Raw genomic sequence first — 22,720 nt, 5'->3', positions numbered from 1 at the left:
GCCCAGGCTATTAAACACTCCCTGAAGAGAAGTTACTGTCACCTGCTGCAGACTCTCTCCTATGAAAGTAAGTCACCTCACAAGCTGCTGCCCTGTGCAGGGGAATGCAGAACAAGAGCAGGTAGACTACAGAAGTCAGCCATCTGCAGAAGCTACTTTCTTGCCACTTTTAAGAACTATACCTTAGCTATATTTAGCAGGATAATTTTATTTGACACATGGTATATGTGCACATAGTGTTTGTGCCCTTTCCCACTGCAGTCCTCCAGGTCTTATACACAAAAAACAAGTCACTTGCCTGCAGTTTCACCCCCAAAATTGGAGACAATTTATTAAACTTTATCACTGACTGAAAAAAGTCACTAATGTCTCATTATAATAAGTTAATGTTCTTAACAGAAAAACCCCAAGCCATAATTACTGCATTTGCTCAGACTTAATACATTTACTTTAACAGTATGGTACTCAATAGGTTCCCCTTCACAGAAGGGAGTTTTCAACCACACCGCAAGCCTCTGAATCTTCCCCACTGCTCACTCAGACAAAAAACTTCCTGGATGGCAACTTAGCAGTCTAGCATCCCGCTCCTCTCCTCTGCAGGTCACAGCAACACCTATCCACCTTCACCACCAGCAATAGCAGAGGGAGCTGGCAGCAGACAGCGCATACAGCTTTACAACCACAGCCCAAGGTGTTCTCCAGACATGCTGTAGGGGCAGAGGTCTCAGCCCCACTCCCCTCAAGGAGCTGATAAAGCAACCTGGGCAGCGTGAGACTTCTCTAACCCACACAGCGCTGTCTGGACATGGGCAGGGCAAATATGACACCTGACAGAGTGCTGAGATTGCACGCATGGATGCAGCTCTCCCAGCGCTTCCTCTGAGGGTGGAATACCGAACCCTGCTCCCCCTGGTGACACTGCGCTCATCGTTTCTCCTTGATCCCACAGACAGTCTCTGTGATTCTGTTCTAAGGGCAGGACAACAGAAATGCAAGTCGTTGAACAGAATGAAACTGCTAAAAAAAAAAAAAAAAAGCGTCCAGAGGGACAGCACAAAAATTTTGAGTGTCCTTCCCCTTTCCACAGCCACCACCCTACAGAGCGCTCATACAGCCCTCCAACGAGCTTGATTCCCCTGGGGCTCACCCAGTCAATTCTTATCTTAACATACAGAACACTTTTCACTCACTGTATGTTTCAGATTCTAAATTATTAGTGCTCATGTGAGGGGACAAACAATTCTAGAAACTTTCTGCAGCCAAAGCACCCACAGTCCTGGACCCAGGAGTGCAGCCTCCAGGGAAGCTCCCCAGATACAGAGTGTTAAAGCCACATGGCTCCTCCTCCTCCTTGTCTAAAGACTCCTTGCAGCCAATGCATGAGAGCTATGCAGGATTTCCAAGCAGGAGTCAGTGTCCTAAACTAATCTATTCAAAATATTTGGGGGGAAATCATCTTAGCTGTCTGCCTTTCATGCCTGCTCCCACACCCCCAGCCCTGCCACCAGTATGCACAAAGAAGTCAGCAAGCAAGATTCAGAATTAAAAAACCTGTGTGCTTGACCATGCATACTCCCCACTACCAGAAATGCCTCTCCCTTCTCCACTTGCCAACTGCAGGGAGGGCAACATTTCACGGCACTGAACAGCAGGTCCATCGCACACCTCGGGAGGCAGTTGCAGCCTTCAGCAAGGGGGGTGACAGACCCATGCTTGCAGCAGCTACCATGACACTATGGAAGCACACAGCTCTTTGGTCATTAACAGCAGTCAAAGCCACTGGCATCACATCTCCAACCCGCAAAAATAAACTCTCAAGCCAGACAGCTGCCCAAACCTCGCAGAAGCTGGCCCAGCCCACCCATCCACACAACCAGAGAGAGAAACCAACAAGCTGTTTTGTTACTCAGCAACCTCTATCATCCTCCTGCTTCCCCTCTTCATCCTCTTCTGTTTCTGTTTTAATCTGGGCCACTCCGAGCCGGTAGAGAGCATCGCGAATTACCACCTCCCCAGGCTGGCAGCTCTGTACGATCTCCTGGATCTGCCGATTCACAATTTCCCTGCTGGTGAGGAAGTCCATGAGGCGGTTGTAGAGGTAATAGTGCGTGGCGTTCTCGAAGGTGATGGGCCTTTGGCGGATGTTGCTAGTTTTGCTGTCGTTGATAGCAGCGATGATGGCGCTGTATGGCTCCAGCTCTCGGCACAGGGAGATGCAGTGATGCCGAGCCGTTGGATCTTGGTTGCTGTTCTGCTCTGAACCCGTGTGAACAATTCGGCGTGCCGACGACTTGGTGATTGGGTGCTGAACAGAGTGCTCAGCCACAGTCATGTCTACGCTGTAGTGCTGGTCTAGCAGTTCAGGGCAGGACACATACTGGGAAAGAGAGAGACATGCATCAGGTAGAACAAGAAGTAACTTCCCCACAGCTAAGAGGAACAAGACAAAAGTACCATTTGGCTGAACTCCAGCCAGCACTATGACCCAGGACAGAGGGAGGGCTAACTAATTCAGGCTTCCCCTAAATGCCACAAAGGTGGTTCTGTACGCTCCCTCCTCACTCATATGGCCACAGAGATAATCCCAAGGCACTAGCAACCCTCTTCCTCTCCCATTTCTCAAGTAATCGCAGTAGTTTGGGAAAAATGAGTTGCCACGTCAAAATAACCAACATGCTCCAAAGTTCATGATTTGAACTGTTACAATGCACTTTCAGCACAGCTCTTCCTATTAAGGAGCATGGACCTAACACAATGCCCAAAGCAACATGTAATGCTTTCTGCTATGCTCAGAAGCTATGCGCTTGCAAAGCTGTGAGTCAGGAGACACTTATCAGGTCAAATTATCTTGAGGCACAATGCAGGCTACATATACTTTTTGAAATTTTTTTTTTTTTTTTAATTTTAAATCTCACTTGAAACTTTTCCACATTGGAGTGGCATAGCAGAGTGCAAAGGTGGACACAACTAACCGTTGGAGGATCCATGGGGTCAGAGAAGCAGCCCTGTTTTTTCCCCCACATCTGGGAAGTCAGGCCAGGACAGCAGACGTCTGCACACAGCGCCACTGAAGAGGCTGTATCAACGACATACACTGGAGGCCAGTGACGTGAGGAAACCAACAAGTCCACATGATCCCGGGCATTTTCTCCTCTTACTATGTACTTTGAGCCACATACAACCTGGAAAGAAAAGGATTAACACCAAACAGCACAAAAAAACCTGAAAACTTATGGAAAAAAAAGATATAGTCTTAAAAAAAATTAAGATTCCTTTCAGGTATTCCAGACAATACAGTAACCAGACAGCTACTTTCTCTAAAGATATTCTGTTTCCTCCTCATACACATTCACTTCATCTTGTTCAGGAAGAGGTGATTTTCAACTCCACCTCAGCAGCAAAATCAAAACCAGTCTTCAGATCACTAGTCAATCTTGAAATCTCCTGCAAGACTGCTCATACTCCAAGCCCCTGAGGCACTGTATTTCATTCCCAAGGCACAAAGAGGCCCACTCCATTGCTTCTATTTAATGAGGGAGTTCCACACTGGTAAGTCAGATAATAGTGAATAGCAAGGTAAGAAAAAACATTGCTGACTCCAGCCTTCCTTACCTGATGTGGACACACTTTGTAGATTTTCCCTCCCGTGTGATGAGCAGAGGCTTGTGCGACGCTTGTCCCATTCTGTACAAACTCATAGAGAGCCAGGAGGGAGTAGCAGAGCTGCTCCTAGAAAAGACAGGCCCCAGAGAAAGTCTGTATGTGGCTAAAATTAAAGGACTCCTCCAGAGAGGGAGAAGGCTGCAGGCAAGGTCTCCCAAATCTTAATTTGCACTTCATCCAGTAACTTCCTAATCCCACACTCAGCACTGGGAGGAAGACAAGCAATTACACAACGCTGAGCCTGTGACAAGGTAATTACAGGCTTCCTTTCTTCTAGCCCACAAAGGTTCAATTTATTTCACCATGTGTAAGTTATCCTATAATCTGCAGGCACTCACTTCTAAACCACCCCTGCCCTTAGTGCAGTCAGATGAGAAGTTAATTATCTAGGATGGCAAGTGTGAATGAGGCAAAGACAGTGAAGAACAGCTCCACTCCTGGAAGCTTGTATGTTGGCAAACAAGCCATTACCTTTGTATCGGAAGCCTCCCAGGGGATGCCACACTGTGTCAGAAAGCTCTGCAGCTCTTCCTCACTGTAAGAGCTTATCAGCTCAAGCCTGAAGACTTCTTCCTGAAGGAGCCTCACCAAGGCACTCCCATTACCTGCAAAGGCAGGAAACAAGTCTCAGCACTCATTCTCAGGAAGGGAAGTCACCAAAAAAATTTCTTCTGAAGACTACAGAAGTGGAGACTGCACAACCATCTGCCAGCAAGCAAAACCCACGAATAGTCCTATTTCCAAAGCATGTCACAGCCCACACTTCTCTTGAACCCTTTGCGAGTGAGGTCACCAGACTGAGCCCAGCAGAGTTGCAGACTCCTTAAGCACTTGTCTATCGTGTCGCTTGCAACCTTTAAATGCCTGGTTGGACTGACATGAGGATAAACAAGTGACAGAAGAGCACAGAGAAATGTGATTGCAGCCTTTGGACTGAGCAGCTCCAGGCTCACCCTTCACATCTCCTCCCTGGTTCTTTCTCTGGAGCTCCACTCCTACAAAAGCCCATGTAGCCCTTCTGCAGCTCAGCTCTCTAAAACAGCTGCAGCACTGTGTGCAAAGCCAACTCATATACCTGTTAAGCTTGCAAAGCCAGTTTTCCTTCTTACACCTAATACCTAAACTGTTATGGGAAACAGGTGCTAACTAAATTTAGCTCTCATACATCTGAGCTTATTCATCTCATGGTTTCTTGTTACATGCAGTCAATGCCCTCAATATACTGAATGCTGACAACACTGATCAGGACTAGCACATCCATCTCCTAGTCTTTTTTCAAGTTCTGTAAAAACTTACTCACCCTTTATTGACATCATGATAACGAGACACCAAGCACTGCCTGCAGCTTTCAAAATCCAAGCATCAGTCTAACATGAAACAAATACTGACTGGCATTCAAGTTGTGCATGCAACCCTCTGCAATCAGACCGTATCTCATTTGGTGTGCAGTGCTCTCATGTCCCCCATGCCTCAGATGCATCAGAGCACACCAGTGCATTCAAGCTTCACTGGACAGGCCAAAGCTCAAGCTGCTAAGTATCCTGAGAACAGCTGAACTCACCCCAGCATTCTTGCCTTCTCTCAGCAGATGTAACTTTTAGAGTCATGCAATCATCAATTCTCAACTCTAAATGTCACCAAAAGACTGAAGTCACCGCCACGTAAAGCACTCCATTAATAAGCACAACCTCAGCAGTTACCTGGCACTGGTTGTGCATCCAGGTTCTTGTCCTTCTCAGTATTGATCACCATCGCTCCTCTCATCAGTGGAGGGAAGAAAGGAGCAACAATAGAGGCATCAAACTTTGTGATGGGGATGCTAGAAGGAAAAGCCACCTGCTCAATCACCTCTGTCTCCATCGTGGACCAGAAGTCTTCTACATTCACTTCACTTGATGGCAAGAATTCTGGCCAAGTAAACTAGAAAGAGCAAGAAACACACTGGTCAAATACAAATAACCGTAGTTCATTTGACAGTTTTGTGTCAGCCTCACTCAAGGCATGAGGACTACCCAGGAGAGTGCTCAGCCCAAATATAATAAGATGACTTCAGGCTATAGAGCTCCCCACAATCACTTTTCATTGGGGGAGAGTCAAAACCATTTATTTGACATAAAAGCCAAACATGCTGCATACTACTAGTAGGGCTTTTTTCCCCATTGGAGAAGACAGCACCTCAAGGAAACTGCTGTTAGGGAAAAAAAAGAATGCCTTCATGTCAAAGGAAGAAGGCCAAGTTCAGCAACTTTCATCCAAGGTCCCTACTGTCAGTGGCCACTGGACAAAAGCTGTGGTCCAGGGACAGAGGATCTTGTTTTCCCCAAACAATACATCAACACCTCTAAGAGGAAGTGCAGGCATCACCACTCCAGCCACATCCTCTTGCCAGGCATCAGCAGAAAACTGCTCACAAAGGTCTCATGTAATTATCGTGCATTACAAAGACCAGAGTCAGCAAAAGTTATTATGATCTGCTTTGAACACGAACAGGATGTGAAGTTTGTGAAAAGCCTACCTCTATATTTTTCAGTGCCAGGACATTTTCCGCATTCCTCTGGGCTATTTCCACCTTGGGGGTTATGCCACAGATTCCACAGATCATATCATTGTAATCCCGGACTGTTAGGCACTCAAAGGCCCAGTAGCCATTGCACAGCAGTTCCTGGAGCTGAATCTGCTCATCAGGGCGCAGGCTTTTTTCTGAAAAGAGAACATGCCACTGTAACAGCTTTCACTTCCTGAAGTCAGTGGAGAGATAGTAGAACTCTGCTATGCAGAATAAAAACAAAGCTGTCCTCCAGAGAATTGTTACAAAGAACAGAGGTACTGTTGGGTTTAGGAAGTGATTTAATAGAAACATACCACAGCAGAAGAGGTGAGTTTTGTCTTTTTATAACCTAACAATCAGCAGCAGATCACAGTTGGTCTAAGTGTTACAGTAAAAAAACAAGTAAGAAAACCCACCAGTTTGCTCCTGAACAGAGTCCAGAATATTGCCAACAGCCACTCTGGGATCCTCTCCAAGTTTAATGTGGTTTCGGATTGCAAACAGAAGATCCAAGCTCACTAGCAACTTGTTACCCACATTGAAAAGGCCTGCAGTTAAAACAAGACAGTTATTGTCTGTAGGGTTCCAGATCTTCCTCACAAAGAAATATATGCCTTACTGATACGCAAAATACTCATACAAGTACGGTTCAGAGGATAATGCAAACATGGATAGTGCTTCTGGGACTGTTTCCTTTGCACATTAGTGAGACTAGCTCCTTTCACAGACTTGCCTTTAAATTGAAAAGGCTACAAGGAACAGCAGCCTATCCATCTCCTCAGCTCCATGCTGCCTTGCAGGAGGCCCACAGAGACTGCCACTGAGTCTCACCAGTAACACTGAGAAACAACACTCTGCAGAGATATCTTTGCCTAAGATCTCAGGGGTTGCCTTGCAGAACTCAACATTTACCACTTACACAGAGGAGACCTACACCCATGAAGCAAGGCATGGTATTCCTCATCAAAGCATTCATACATGTTTTTCCTCACAAATATAGATTTACTTGCAGAAGAAGCAGAAGAATAGTGCAAGTAAAAAATAATTCAAGTTTAATACATTGGGGCAGGGAATAGACTTTTCTGTGCAAAGACAATGCCCTCACACACTCCCAAGGCTTCTGAAGGGTTTAGACCGTAGTCATGCTGTAAGTTGGTATGCTTACATTTTTCCTACCTGTGTAAATATCAGTGAAGCTATGGAGGGCCAGACACTGCAGGTTCAAGCACACTTTGACCTGAGCTGTAACCACCTGTAATCTATTAGCTGTCAGCAGCCAGCACTCCTGAGGACCAGCAAGGGAACTGTAACAGACAACAAAACACAACTCAGAGTCAAGCCATCAGGTTTTTCAGTCCAGTCCTGCAGTAACTTAAAATGTTCTTGTTGAGATCAGTTCATTAGTATGTCAGTCTAAGCCAGTTCACATCATTTCACACCAGCAAAGAAAAAATGTTACATTTTAAAATGGATTCCCCTGGCAGAGTCAGGTCACTGCTCACAATCTTTTAACAGCACTACAGCATCTCTCCAGCTCCGTACATCGGGTGCACAGTATTTGAGAGGTGGAGAAAATCTACGGCCCCAGCTGCCCTGGGAGAAGCATCAGCCCTATTACTGTGGGGCAACAAATGGTGACTAGTAACACACTCTACTGGACAGCCTGTCCCTGCACACACAGATTCAGAAAGGCCTGCTCCTCTACAGTACAGCTGCTGAGGAGGAAGTTCAGACAGGAAAATGCCAGTTGTGCCCTTGTGGCAGAAATACAGCTGTCCACCTAAGAAAATAGGAATCAAAGTCAAAGCTGGCTCCCTCCCACTGGCAGGGGTTTAATTAAAGCCTACACAGGTACATGTGAGAGTCCCACACTCAGAGCATTGCCTTCAGAGCATTGGCAAAGCAGCCCAGCATTGAAGCAAGTATTTACAAAGCACAGGTTGGTAAAGTCACAAGGTGAGGGACAGGGTGCAAGATAGCGCTGTTCTGCAAAAATTAACGAGTATAAAAAGTACCTCTGCTGGAAAAATCTCAATTAGTACTAGCCTGACCAAAGCAAACATCCTTAACTGGTATCAAGAATATCTTTTTGGTTGAAGAAACACAACAGTAAACTACCCAACATTTTGCTGTGCAAAATGTTTTGGCTCATGCTTTCAGCTTCAGGAGGATGTTTGGCAGACTCAGTGAGGAGATATCTTACAGGCTTTTACACAAATCTAGTTAAGGTAAGCCTATACACTGGTAATTTCTGAAAGTCCTTCAGGTTTCAATTTGGGTATTTATTCCAAAAAAGGATTCACTCAAGACCACACTAAGCCATGAAAAGAATGAAAACATCATAAGGAAAAAGATCCACACAGGAAATATTCAGATCAGGAAGAGAGAGAAAAGGGAAATCACATAATGCACATCTATAATCCCACAATTTTGCCTCTGTCAGCCTCAAAACATCAGACTGGGAAACAAAGAAAGGATGACTAATGAAAAGATTCTGTTTCAAGAAGAAAAAAATTACATCTACACTTAGCCGTCACTCTTTGATCAAGCTCTCCTGCTGTATGGAAACGGTAAGTATGACAAACTACATTGCACAGGAGAAACAGAAATAGCTTATTGCTAACCACCTAACGCCTTTCCACACACTTGTAGCTTATTCAGCGCCACTTACACCAGCTCCAGTACCAGGGGCTCAAGCAAATATTATTTCAGGCACGCTTGCAACATAGAATATCAGCATGAGGTTGAAAGAGTCACAAGTCTAAAACAGAATCTTACTTCTGTCCCCCTTTGAACAATGGGCTGTTACAGAGGAGGCACTGCGCAGATGGAGACTCATAGTAGTTTGACCAGGAGGTCTGCTCTATGGTGACTGTCTCCTCACTCACGTTGGACAGGATGAGCCGCGAGCTGTTGAGTTCATGGATCAGCGCGAAGACCTCAGCCAGTTCTGACTCATTCTCTGGGATCTGCATTACCTTGCGCAGCAACTGCAGGGTGGATTGACGCTGGATCTCTTTCTGGGATGGGGTTAGGGGCTCACTGGTATTCAGCACATCAGACTGACCTGGACTGACCTCCTAGAAAGCAAGTCAAACGCTCACATATTCAACTAGGCAAGCATGGGGATGAAATATTAAGAAGCCCAAAGAAGTCATAAAAGATAGCAGAAACACAGTAACCTTTGTACCCAGTAGACTTGACTTCTACTCCACTGCTCAATCATTGACTCCAGACAGTAGCTCCAAGCCTAAGTTACTTCACCAAAAATACTTTATTACAGCCCAGCCTTTCAGGAACTCCTATAATACTGCTAGACCATCACAGATTTGCCATTAAACTGAAGTGTTAGTGCAGGGATTGAGGATCAAGAGGGTAAGGACAAGCACCAAGAGGTATATAAACACTTCAATAATCCTGGCAATCATCACTGCCTTTCTCCATAGGTTATCAGGCACATTCTCCTGTATATCATGCTCAGAGAGCCACAGCAGTCTGCACACCACTCCAGAAGCTAGAGGGGACAAGCACTAAATGAGAGCTAGGGGCTGTGATATACAGAATACACTAATCAATTACAATTGATCAACTTTAGTCCTTAGACACACACACCCGCCCAACACACATACACTATCAAGACAAAATGCACAAGCACAGGAGAACTAAACTCTAGGTGGCTCAGAACAGCGAGAACGCAAACAGGCTAATCTGTTTAATCACTTAAACTCTTCTGCCAACTTTTCAACCTGTTTTTCTGTCTAGTCTAGCAATGAGATAAATGATCAGTCCAAAGCCCAGAGACAACAATGAACTGTGTGACAGGAATGTTAAACACATCGAGATCCAAAAAATAAGAAAAAAAACTAAATGAGGAAGAGACAAGCCACATGCCTCTCAAAATGCAAGCTGAACTAAGCACACTGCTGTTCCTCAGACAGCTAGCTGCTTATGTGTGAGTTTCACACAGGCCATATCAGTTTGTTTGTTGTTTTAATAAACACTACACAGAGTTATATTCTTCAAAATAAAAAAAAACATGTGGAAGAGTCATATTACCACACAGACTAAAATGTAGTCTGTCTATATGCTGAGTAGGCATTTCAGCTAAGAACAGAGCAGCTCCTTTTTTTTATTTTTTATTTTAAATAAAACAATTCTGTACAAGAAAAGCTAATCTTTGAAATTTCAAACGCAAAAAAAACCCCCAAAAACCAAACCCCAGAATTCATTATTTACATCCATGTATAACAGAAAAAAATACTAAATCCAGAAATAAATTCAGGCTGGAAGTAAAGTTGCACTACAAACCCCTAAAAATAGGAAGCTCTAATACAAGATGTACTAACTTAACTGACATTAGCCACAAACTGGTCACAAAGCAGAGCATACTTGGGAGTTTCTTGATGAAGTCTGAAGTTCAACAAAGCTGACACAACAAATGTGACTTCAGGGGTGATTTCCCCAGCATGTACCAACACGTCATAAGCATTTTTAAGCTACAGAGACATCCAGTGGTAGAACTGAGTTCACTCAGTCTCATTCTCAGCCTGAAGCACCATTGTTGCAGGAGTTGGACAGTACAAACATCATCACAAGTATTTTCAATAGGACATTATTCTGTTAGAAAAGCTTACCATAATGAAAAAAAAATTAACATGTTCCCATGGGCACCTGCAAACTAAGGTACTTCCCTGCCCACCCCACAATAGCCATTTGATAAGACAAACTATTCTGAACCTTACCAGGGATTTTGCTGTTTTCTCAGCTCTGTCTTTGGCAAGATTGTATCCACAGCTTGGACAGATTCGTGGTTTGTGCCTGTTTGTATACACGTAATTACAAGAGGGGTTCTTGCATTTCCCTCTGCCACGTGATGTTGCCAATCCCAAATCCTGAATGACATAAAAAAGATGTTTGCTCACCTTGACTTTTAGATGCATTAGACTTTTAGCATTTGGACTTGATGACCTTAAAGGTCCTTTCCAACCTAAATGATTCTATGCCAGCAAGATTCTAGAAAAGTGTGCTTGAATATCATACGTTTTTTCCCCACTTCATAACACCTCGTTTAAAGGTCAAATAGCAGGCCCTGTCACTTTGCACAGAATACTTTAACTGGCACTCAAACATTTTGGGGCCAGTTCCCCAGACCACAAACACTTGCACATTAAATTCATTCAGAAACCACTGATCCTCCCTGCTGAACTCAAGGAGGGGATGGGGAATATGCTAGGACATGAAGAAAAATCCATTTCTTAACAAGATCCCAAACACGACTGCAACAGAGTACAGTCACCCTGGATTAGGTCAACACATGACATAAGAAGTACAGATTGTCTCACATTAAACACGAGAGGCATTTCTGCAAGTCAGTAAAACAAAAGTCACAGAATGGTCTCATCCCAGAGGTGACACTCCCCACAGTATAAGTCAGACCATCTGAAAAATCCTCACCAAAGTTACGGTGCAGCTGTACTTGTAGGAAGGGAATATGTCCGGTTTAACCTCCACTACCTTAACCTGAGATGCCCTGCTGGTCAAAGCACTGTGGAGCTAGAGATTGAAAGGAGAAAAAAACCACACTCGTGAGACACCTACTACTGAATACATATATCCTGTAAGCAATACCTATTAGCATTTTTCCCCCCTAAAGAAATCAATTAACGTTCATTTAATATCAGGGGACTACAACACACTGTTTTGCATACTAAGGCATTACAATTCAAACAGAAGTATTCCAGCATCTTGGCATACTCAGTCACATTTCACAGGTGAAAGACTCCATACTCAGTATTGCACGTCAGATTATCAAAGCACTAGCAGATCCTCAAAACGTCTTCTGGAAGTAACTGGGAGGTTCTCCAAGCAGCCAATAGAAAGATTGTCCAACAGCATCTCTCAGTTCAGTTCCTACACTCAGCCATCTAGCATTCATGCTGCTTCCAAGCCAAACCATAAAAACTGCCAGTCACAGATCTCATCATCATAAGGCTGCTACATTTTTGTGTTCTATTTCTCACCACTCAGGTCATATCCCTCACCCGAGGAAAAAAAAAGCAGGAAAATAATATGCATTTGAAGAACAAACCATAGGTACCTTTCGCTCCTCGGCACTTGGTGGCTGCAGAATTGACTGGCCCAATTGTTTCAGCGTACTTGGCTTCAAGCCTGATGTTCTCACAGGGGAATGGTTGTCTTGAAGGAGGAAAGGGATTGCAGCAGGTTAGATATGAGAAAACAGGTCCTGTTTCATTCTGACATCTTTGGTAAATGCCACCATAGTCATGTGAGATTTTTCCTCTAAACTTGAAATGACCCAAGCAGGTGTTTCATGGCCCATTTACTGCACTCTCAGAGAGAAAGAGAATGGTTTTTTCTAGTGTAGGTCACTATCTCCCTTCAGATATATCTTATTATTTGACAGAGACCACTTCAATGTGGTGAAGAAAGACAACCGCTCCCAAAGCATACCAGAGAATACTGCTTTTACCGGTATTTGCAAAGGCTTGTCTGTTGCTAGGCTGCTCGGTGCTGGCTTCTCTCCCCACACTGGCTGGTGCAGGCAGAATGGCTCGCATGGGTCTTGCTGCAGCCAGCAAGGAGGGCTTGGGTCTTGGCTTACTCTTTACTTCTTGTCCTTTGTGTATAGCAGCTGGAGCATCAATTCTGAAAGACAAGAGCTAAAACTGGAAAAAAATTCCATCAATTCCCCCTCAGCCTCAACTTTCTCCTCTTCCCTGAACTGTGCTTTATTAGCATAATAATCACAGCTATTGCAGTAGAAAGGAGAAATAGCACTAAGGATACATCTGCCCTGTGACTACAATTTAATTGTCACTTTTTAAAAAAAAATTAGCTCTGATGGACAAAATCTCAAAGGAACAATCCTGAACTGGCACAAAACAGACAGCAAACACAATAGGTCTTACAGGAAGCACTGCCAACAGCCTTCAATTTCTTGGATTCGTCCCATCAGCACACAACAGACATCATATACTCCCATAACATATGGAAAACTGACTCACCCCATTGGCTTTTTTGCAGAGGCACTTGAACTCGGCACCTCAGAAGACAGTGGCATCCCCAGCCCTACGCTATCTTTTTCTGCCTGCTCTGAAGAAGAATCTCCTTGCCGTTGGCTCTCTTGACCCAGCATCACTCCAACAGCACTCCCTCTGTCTTCAGCAAGCACATTGTTTGCAAGAATGTGAGCCTCAGAGATGATCACTTCCTCCCACTCCGTCTCCTGCATTTGCCCTCCAACAGGCACAGCATTCAGCAGCTGGCTGACAGCTTCAGAGCTTTCCAAAGCAGACTTGGAGGTACTCTCACTAACAGCTGCCGGTTCTGTGAACACTGTCTGTTGACCTCTTTTAGCTGCCGGAGTTTTAACAGAGGTGCCTGAATTTGGCTCAGATTTGCTTTTTGGTTGCTTTTCCTGGAAACAAAAAGATAGTCACACTTCAGAGCTTTAGACTTTCACAGATAACTAAGTTCCTTTCACATATGCCAGGTTTTCCATGGCCTATTTAATGCTGGATCAAAACAGCAAAATCCTAAGTGTTTAAGCAGTGAATTGTACAAGAGCAGAAAGACATCATCTCCTACGACAGCAAAGTCCCTGTTAACATTTTATCTAGCCTCCTGGCCCTCCATGTATTATTTTTAGACACTGTTTACTTTGAAGAATCAATCTTTCTTAAACTCCCTCAAATATCACTATTAGCATCAACACCACAAACTCACCCACCACCCTCTGTAACAAGGACCCATCTCCTACGCTCCCCTTTCCTAGCTTCAGCGCTCTGACACTGTCTGTTCTTCCATGCTATTGAGGAACCAAAAGAAGCTAGATAGAGAACTTGTTATCTTTTGGATACGTGTATTCAGAAAAGCATGCATATGAGCAAGTCAGGAAACAGAAAATTAATTAGGAAGGTTTTTTGACTTTAAGAAAAACATTACCTTCAAGACTAAGGCTACAGGAGCCATGTATTGGGGTCAACAAAGGTATGATGGAACACTGAATTGGTAATATGCAAAAAGATATCAGAAATGGAATCAAGAGTTTCTGGCACGATAAACACATTAATTCTAAGCTCTCTACAGAGTTCATACTCGGAAGGATAATCTAGGTTTTTAAAAACAGACATCTTACAACCTAGTCCCTTTCCTTTCTAAGGAACAGGAATGTATGTATATATAGTTTCAGTTCTACTGATGTTATTACCGGGTAAAAAAAACCTGCTGGTGTATGCTTCTCCCAAGGCATGACACCATAAAAACAGGTGGAACTGTTTATGCAAACATGTTCCCAGAAGAGCAGAATAAAACTGCAAGACAGGAAGAAAACTCCCTCTAAAACCTTTCAGTTTTAATCAATGTAGGATTTCACAGAAGCAGGCACACCATATTCAGGCAGAAATACACTTTTGCAGCTGGCCATCTATCTACTTCAGCAGGTTTACAGAACAAAAACTAAGACACCATCAACACTATTTGTATCCTACCACGTAGGAAGCCCAGCCATCAGCTCACACGCTACAGAGCTTGTAAGCTGCCTAAAAAAGTTCTTGCCCCTAAATGTTTAATGGATCTAGACACAAAACAAAGGAGGTTCAGAACAAATCCACATAGAGCCGCTGAATGTCAATGCAAATTTTCACAGAGAACATCCTTTAACTTGTGCCCGAGGAGCCTTGTTTCAGACAGAAATTTAATGAACTCACATCTGTTCAGAGCTGACTAATTACCATGACATTGCCAAGGTTTAAGGAGCAAGTGTTTTTTGCTGTATATAGCTAGTAGAGATGCCAATAACTTAAGCAGAGTAGGTATCACCTGGAGAAAGACTTTTCCGCTCAAACTTCTCAACTCCACCAACACTCATGAATTTCCTTCCAGCCAAAGATCAGAACATCATGAATGATCAGACAAAAGGCCATGAGTCAACACTACCCAACAGCACTTCAGCTTCCACTAGATCAACTTTATTAGCTAGCTCCCAAAGGATCATATACCTACTATAGTTGAGACTTGTTCCTCCTTTCTGTTGAAAAAACGATGTTGAAAAACCACAGAAAACCTCAATTCATAAAAGAACTTCAAACACAGATAAGTTACCACAAAACAAATGGTTCAATCAAATTCCTGAGCTTAGCTAGGGCTGTAGCAGGAAGAACAGGCAATGCCTTCCAGGAACTATAATGCAGGCAGAGGGCCAGAAGAATGTGTATCCTCTCAGTGAGAGAGAGTTACCAAATGCAGCCCCATCTATTCTAGCTGACACCATTACAAGTGGCATCTTTACCCAAGGTGTGCTGATTTCAGGTCTGTCTCACCTTGGCCAAGTGTCCTCTGCAATGGTGACTTGCTCCAGCACAAGCACTGGAACACAAGTGCAGGGATCAATTCTGGCATATCTGACCTCCTGCGCTAGACCTACAGGTCTAGAAATATCACAGGCATCACTAAAACAGCACTTTTTGTCTGAAAATCAGGGAAGGAAAGGCAAATTTACCTTTGGGATCCATTTCCCTCCCAGGAAGTTCCCACATGTCGGGCATTTTGGTGGCTTATGCCTCGTGACGTAAGTGAAGGAACAGCCAGGATTGGTGCAATTTCCATGTCCCCTGCGAGTATAGGTGGTTGTCTGAAACGAGAGTTGTCAAGAATTTCTTTACAGAGCTGAAAAACACAAAGCTGTGCTCATCACTCCCTTTTTCCTCCTAAGCACTTTACAAACGTTATTCAGCAAATCACCCGCCCTCCACTATTATTCCTTTTACTGATCAACCACCACACAGCTGGATCAGAGTGAGTCAGCACCATAACTACTCTGAGTCTGAATGCTCAGTCTATACAAGAGCCTTCAGTATTACCAGAATTTAGATCAAACTGCAGAGCAGAGCTGAACCATGCCTATAACCTACTGGAGAAGCTAACCTTGCATTGACAGTGATGTAACAGTTCTCTTATGAATATGAAAAAGTCATAATAAGATGGTATAAAAATGATTCAAACAGCAGTCCACAGTGAGGCAAGATGTGATTAACAGACTCGTGTCAACAGGGTGACAAGACTTGAAGACAAGCACTCATGATGTAGAGGCAGTTGTCATCAGTAATTTGTTGTTGTATGCAGTGGTCAAGTACTCCCTGGTGCTTTACTGTAACTTGCTATAAACTAACTCCAGCAGTACCACCAGGCACTATTGATAAAGACAACTAAAGCAGAACCTGTCATCTTTGCCAGGACAACTGCATCAACACGTTGAGTTTTTATCAGCACAGCACTTCTCAATATTCTGTACTCAACACTCCCAAGAGAGCTGTTGTGCCGTAAGTCCCTAACTATGTACATTTTTTTCTAGAAATGCAAATGTTGCTGTCAAAGAAATGAGACAATTTAAGCTAGGTACTTCTCAGGAACAAAAACCTGAGGTATTTCCATTCCCCCAAGACACCTGGAAGAATATCACACCATGCACCACTATAAATATCAGCAGTGTTCCACCAGCTGGAAGCATAGAGAACCTGGAAAAAAAGAGTTGATGCTAGCTTATACAACACAGGAGCTGCAGTGCTGACTGTACAATGAGGTCCTACAATGTGTATTAGGTCTGCGTGGCAAGGTTTTGGTAGCTGGGAGGTTACAGGGGTGGCTTCTGTGAGAAGCTGCTAGAAGCTTCCCCTATGTCTGACAGAGCCAATGCCAGCCGGCTCCAAGACGGACCCGCTGTTGGCCAAGGCTGAGCCCATCAGCAATAGTGGTAGCGCCTCTGGGATAACATATTTAAGAAGGGAAAAAAGGTTGCTGCGGCACAGAAACTGCAGCCAGAGAGAGGAGTGAGAACATGCAAGAGAAACAACCCTGCAGACCCCCAGGTCAGTGAAGAAGGAGGGGGAGGAGGTGCTCCAGGCACCGGAGCAGAGATTCCCCTGCAGCCCGTGGGGAAGACCATGGTGAGGCAGGCTGTCCCCCTGCAGCCCAGGGAGGTCCACAGTGGAGCAGATATCCACCTGCAGCCCGGGGAGGACCCCATGCCAGAGCAGGGGGATGCCCGAAGGAGGCTGTGACCCCGTGGGAAGCCCACACTGGAGCAGGCTCCTGGCAGGACCTGCAGATCTGTGGAGAGAGGAGCCCATGAAGCACATTTTCTGGCAGGACTTGTGACCCTGCGGGGGACCCACACTGGAGCAGTGTGCTCCTGAAGGACTGCACACCGTGGAAGGGACCCATGCTGGAGAAGTTTGTGAAGAACTGCAGCCCATGGGAAGGACCCACGTTGGAGAAGTTTGTGGAGGATTGTCTCCCATGGGAAGGACCCCACACTGGAGCAGGGGAAGAGTGTGAGGAGTCCTGCCCCTGAAGAGGAAGGAGCAGCAGAGACAACGCATGATGAACTGACAGTAACCCCCATTCCCCAGCGCTGCTGCGGGGGGTAGGTAGAGAATTCGGGAGTGAAGCTGTGACCCGGAAGAAGGGGCGGTGGGGGTGGGTAGGTGTTTTAAGATTTGGTTTTATTTCTCATTACCCTACTCTGGTTTGACTGGCAACAAATTAAGTTAATTTTCCCTAAGTCGAGCCTGTTTTGCCCATGACAGTAATTGGTTGAGTGATCGCTCCCTGTCCTTATCTCAACCCACGAGCCCTTCACTGTATTTTCTCTTCCCTGTCTAGCTGAGGAGGGGAGTGATAGAGCGGCTTTGGTGGGCATCTGGTGTCCAGGCAGGGTCAACCCATCACAGAAATACAGGTGGCTGGAGTAGTTAGATTAGAGAAATAATACTATTCTTCCTTATGCAACAGGCCACACAACCTTTTACATGGGTTCTCAAAACCTTATGTCACTGCTCCTCTCCTGTCACATGGCCAAAGCGACAGCCATCCACGAGACTGAGGAGCTCATGTTTTCCTGTCACAAGGGCAGATTCTTGCCCTTAAAGGGATGGACACTGGCATTTTATGAAGATAAATATGCATCCAAGTAGCAGACGTAGATGGCTACACAGACCCTGAAAAGGGCAACACAGAAACTGCCATTGGCCAGATGTGTTGTGATAGTGTTATCTACTCCATCCGTTTCCAAGAACTCCTTGAGGAAGAAGGCCGCAGAAACAGGCCCCTATAAGACACTCTAGGAAGTCAGAGACCCCCATTAACATGCATAAGGCATAAAACCAGGGACAAGAAATGTATCAACTGACATGATGACTCCAAACTGGATTATCTTTAAGAACTGAACCATGATCAAACCCTTCCTACTCCAACACCTTTAAGACAAACCTATGGTAATATATCCATACCTTAAAATACCATACAAGACTCTGAATTTCTTACCAATTTAATTGACGCTGGGTTCTCCACAACAGAATGAGCTGGCAAAGGTAACATAATAAACTGTGTAGCAGGTGTGGAGGAGCTACTCTCTTCAGCATCCTAAAATGAAGTCAAAGGGAAGATACATGCAGAAAACAAGAGACATGGTGACCTGTGTCCCACCCTCTAATGAACACTACCATTGAACATAGGTCTTAAGGACTGATGAAACCAGAAAGCAGGAAAGAAGAGCAATCATTTCAAAAGCAATGGCCTTACCAGCTCTACTCTGGAAATTACCAAACTCTTCATAGCTTGAAATTGAAAACAGCAAACCTTATTCTGTGAAGAATTGGATCTTCTATAACCAATCCCTAACACCTCAACTTAAAAGTACTCCCTTCTACCTCTCTGCAACCAAGAAAACAGCTACCAGGAGCACAGAGGTAACATTTTCTTCTCCCCAAAATCTTGTAGTCCAACTGCGGAACCCACCCCAAGTATCGTTATAAGAAACAATTAAAAAAACTCAAGCAGTCATCTTAAGACACAAGCGCTATCAGCATATGGCAGAGTCAATCTGCAAGCAGAGACGCTGTAATCACTGAGTTACAAAAGTTGCTGTTTCCCTCACCACTGAGTGTAAGCACACTGGGCAATACAGGTTCTCCTGCAGCCACCAAGGTTCTTAAGAAAAATGTGTTAAACAGCACTCAGACATTTCAGGTGAGACTCTGGCAGGAGTCCAAGTGTCACTAGAACAACTTACCCTCCCAGTCACCACGGTCACCACAGACACACCATCTGAAACCTGAGGACGGGCCACAGCGATGCTCCCGTTGGAGATGTCTGTGGAGCTGCTAACTAGAGTCTCTTCAATAACCACCCGAGCTGTCTGATACGGTTGCCCTTCTATTTCCAAGGAAGCCTCATCCAAGAGGATATCTCCAGCCACTTTCTCTGTCACAGGCCCAACATAGTGAGAGAGGACCTCTGATGCAACCACTTCTTCCACAGCATCGGACTGACCAAAGGAAGCAGTCTCTTCTGCTAGTCCTTCAATGGCAATGCACTGCTCAGCAATGCCAACATGGCTGGAGTCCACAGAAAGGATGTTTTGCACAGCATCACGGGAGACATTTGTGATATTAGTGGAAGCCGTTAACCCTTCGGACGGTGCCTGACCCTGTGTCACACACAGTTCCAGCGACTGCCTGCTCCTGTCTTCTTGAAGAGTGGTTTTAGGAATAATTATATAATCTGAGCGAGGAAGAATCTTACGGAAACCTGGAATGTCTGGAACTACTGCAGTTCGAGTGGACACCTTGGAGTTCTGTTGGCAAAAACAGAGTATGGAATAAATGAATATGAGAAAAGAAAAAGATTGAATTCTCAGTCCTGCTATTTTAATGCCTAAAGTTTAAATGGCTTCCTGAAGTACTTTGCTGGGAATTTCTCCACATGACAGAGCCTGCAGAATCCCTCTCAGCCCTGGTTTTATCATCCACTTTACCATCAATCACCCTGACAACATGACACAAAAATAACTACCATCCCCGTCAGCAGGTACTAGACATATCTGTCTTGAAATTATCCCTTGACTGAACAGAAGGCAAAAGCAAGAGACAGTGGCCTCACACACCACTTCTTTATAGGCTGTCCTAAGCAGAAATACAAACTGGAATCTGCAGTTAAATGATTCTCCCACACACAGTACTGTGTAAGCAGTTAAGTGCTTCTCTCTTCACGTGGCAAAGAACTGCCAGAAAGATGACTTACCGGGTCCAATCCCTCTTTCTCTAGCTTGGCCTTCTCCAAGTAATAGCTTTTTTCAGCCACACTGAGCAACCTCCAGCTCTCACTGATCTTTTTGTTGATTTCAGATTGAGGGAGGTGGGGGAGCTCTTGCTGTACTTTCAAGTAAATATCATAATAGTAGAGAAGGTAAGCAGATCTGAAACACAACCAAAGACTGAAATGTTAACATCATTCTACATAAATTCCTTTGGAAAAAGAAATCCACAAGGTTTACGTTTGTCTCAGTGTCAAATGACAAGCATGTTACATTCAATTCTACTTGTAAGTGCATTTTTTAACCAAATGAAAACTAAGATTCTGAGGAGAATCTCTGCAGTAAGGAGAAACAGCCTAAGGTAAATTATTCTGGGGTAGAAAAACTTTAGGTCAAGCAATGGTAGCACCCGTAAAGACGACGACGTCAGAGTGGGCCCAAAATGCCAGGCTAATGTTTTACACATGATGTTTTACACTATGAAGTGTTCCAAGAGTACTGCAAAGTTCACTCTTGTCAGAAACAAGGAAAACTGCTCCCATACCCTAGACAGATGAAGACAGAAAGAACTTACCTAGGCTTCTTGGCTTTTTCTCCATGATCACCAGTACTCTTATATTTCTTTTTCTTCTTAGACGGCACTGGTGATGCATAAGCGTAAGTGCCCTCTATTTCCTCCATTACCACAGTTACTTCAGTGCCATCATATGGAGCCTCCATTGCTAAAAATACATATTTTATGTTATGCACTTGTCAAGGTATACAACATTTCTCCCAACAAAAACCACTCCTAATCACCTCTGCAAGCTGACGGCATCACTGGCATGTAAGTTTGACTTTAATTAACCAAGATAACTACATGTTAGCTATTCATCTATTTTTAGAAGAAAACACCTCTATCACTATGACCTCAATACCATCAGTTCAGCGCAGACACACTGCACCTGCACTTAAAAGCTGCAATTCCCCAGGAACCTCTTGGGTAAGTTTGGTAACCTAGAACGAGCCTTACGCCCAGCAAGCAGGTGTCCAGCTACAAGATGTCACGGCCACGCTCACAAAAAGCAAGGCCAGAGCCTGCATAAGCACGGAAGCCTCATAATCCTCTCACCCACCACAAGATCTCCGGGGCTCCTCGCTTAACACCGATGATGGCTCCAGCCTCCAGGGCGCTGGGAGGCAGAGAGGACACGAGAAGCCTCAGGAGATAAAGGGCAACGCTATCTGGGCTCAGGGGCAGCCCACGCATGACCCGCGCCTCGACCCCACGCCGTCACTAATCCCGGGCACGCCAAAGCCCGTTAAACCGAGGCCCCATCTCCTCCACAGCGGCCGAGGCGAAGCGGAGCGGGGAGGAGAGGAGAGGGGTCCCCTTCGTGCCCTGGTGAACCTGCCCCCCCCCGGCCCCCTCCCAGGTGCCCCCCGAGGAAAGGCCCTGGCGCCTCGGCCACTCACTGGGCAGCACCGGGGACGAGCGGCCGGACAGGCAGCGAGCTGTGGTCACGTCCCAGCCGGGGGGCAGCGGCGCGGAGGAGGCAGCGCCGGAGCTACGGGCCAGCCGCATAGAGAAGAGCGGGCGGACGGGCTAGGCGGGGCGGGCCGCCCCGGCATGCTGGGCCGGCTGCCAGGCCGGGCCCGGGCCGCGGGTCGGGACGGGCCAGCACCGGACCCTCCGCCTCGGCGGCCCCTCGCCGCCGCCGCCACCGCCACGGCCACCGCCGGAAGTGCTCGCGGCAACAGCATCCGGGTCGTGGCGTCACGGCTGGAGGGGGCGGGGCGCCGCCGGTGGGAAGGGCGGGGCCGGGGCGGGACGGTGGCCGGGAGGGGTCAGGCTTCCTGCGTGTGGGCGGCGTCCCCTCGCGTTGGGGCGGGGAGGCGCACGCGGCCGCTGTTCCCGCCAATTCTCCTCAGGGGGGCGCGGGGAGGCGGGAGCTGGTCAGGGGGGAGCGCAGCACAATTAGAGCGCAATTAGCGAAGGGCTCAGGCCGCTGGAAGCGGGGGGTGCTCTCTGCAGGAGTAGCACCGTATTCTTGCGTTCTTCGGGGGTGCTAGGCAGACTTTTGGTCTGCCTTTCCACAGGTTTTCTCCCTCCTGGTCTCCTCGGAGCCGCAGGTACAGGCCTTCCCCTCATGAAGTGCGGAGGCGCCAGGGCGAAGCTTTGCTCCTTTGCTCCGATAAACGTCGGCCCACTGATGCGGTCGGTCCTGCTTCCCATTCCCGGTGATGAGGCAGATGAAGTGGCAGCCTGAAATCCAGATCCAGCTCAAAATGCAAGAAAGCTCACTGCGACTCCACTAAGGTGGTGGTGGTTCCACAGCCAGCTGGTTGTAAGGCCAGCGCTGTGCCACCACCTCGGCATGAGAGACACCGGAGACCTTTTGTCAGGAAACATGGTA

The 22,720-nt window shown here is 45.9% G+C and overlaps 1 protein-coding gene across 5 annotated transcripts; it reads right to left on the bottom strand.

Moving 5' to 3' along the window:
* Nucleotides 1-301: 301 nt before the first annotated feature.
* HMGXB3 (HMG-box containing 3) lies at nt 302-22,050 on the bottom strand. 5 transcript variants are annotated; one of them, XM_052816296.1, is made up of 20 exons: nt 21,780-22,050; nt 20,899-21,046; nt 20,312-20,486; nt 19,302-19,865; nt 18,554-18,652; nt 15,732-15,863; nt 13,237-13,649; nt 12,702-12,877; nt 12,309-12,406; nt 11,666-11,764; nt 10,954-11,103; nt 8,990-9,291; nt 7,388-7,515; nt 6,628-6,759; nt 6,179-6,363; nt 5,364-5,583; nt 4,135-4,268; nt 3,613-3,729; nt 2,973-3,182; nt 302-2,377 (listed from the first exon to the last, which is right to left on the bottom strand). In XM_052816296.1, exons 1-20 carry the CDS (start codon nt 21,886-21,888, stop codon nt 1,907-1,909), a joined length of 4,062 nt encoding a protein of 1,353 aa, XP_052672256.1. In that variant the 5' UTR covers nt 21,889-22,050; the 3' UTR covers nt 302-1,906. The 5 variants fall into 5 exon arrangements, with proteins under 5 accessions (XP_052672256.1, XP_052672260.1, XP_052672257.1 ...); XM_052816300.1 differs by lacking the exon at nt 21,780-22,050 and adding an exon at nt 21,436-21,702; XM_052816297.1 differs by lacking the exon at nt 11,666-11,764.
* Nucleotides 22,051-22,720: the final 670 nt, after the last annotated feature.

The sequence above is a fragment of the Harpia harpyja genome, chromosome 20, assembly GCF_026419915.1.
Source record: "Harpia harpyja isolate bHarHar1 chromosome 20, bHarHar1 primary haplotype, whole genome shotgun sequence".
Lineage (NCBI taxonomy): Eukaryota > Metazoa > Chordata > Aves > Accipitriformes > Accipitridae > Harpia > Harpia harpyja.
The sequence above is the reverse complement of the archived record's forward strand: the minus strand, read 5'-3'. Positions and strand labels throughout refer to the sequence as shown.

Bases quoted from the DNA above. Each gene is read 5' to 3' on its own strand.
- HMGXB3 (XM_052816296.1), bottom strand. From the start codon at position 21,888: ATGCGGCTGGCCCGTAGCTCCGGCGCTGCCTCCTCCGCGCCGCTGCCC. The intron at 6,364-6,627 runs GTGGGTTTTCTT...TTCTCTTTTCAG, and splicing joins CTCTGTTCAGGAGCAAACTG to AAAAAAGCCTGCGCCCTGAT. The intron at 4,269-5,363 runs GTAACTGCTGAG...CTGCCTTTGCAG, and splicing joins GGATGCACAACCAGTGCCAG to GTAATGGGAGTGCCTTGGTG.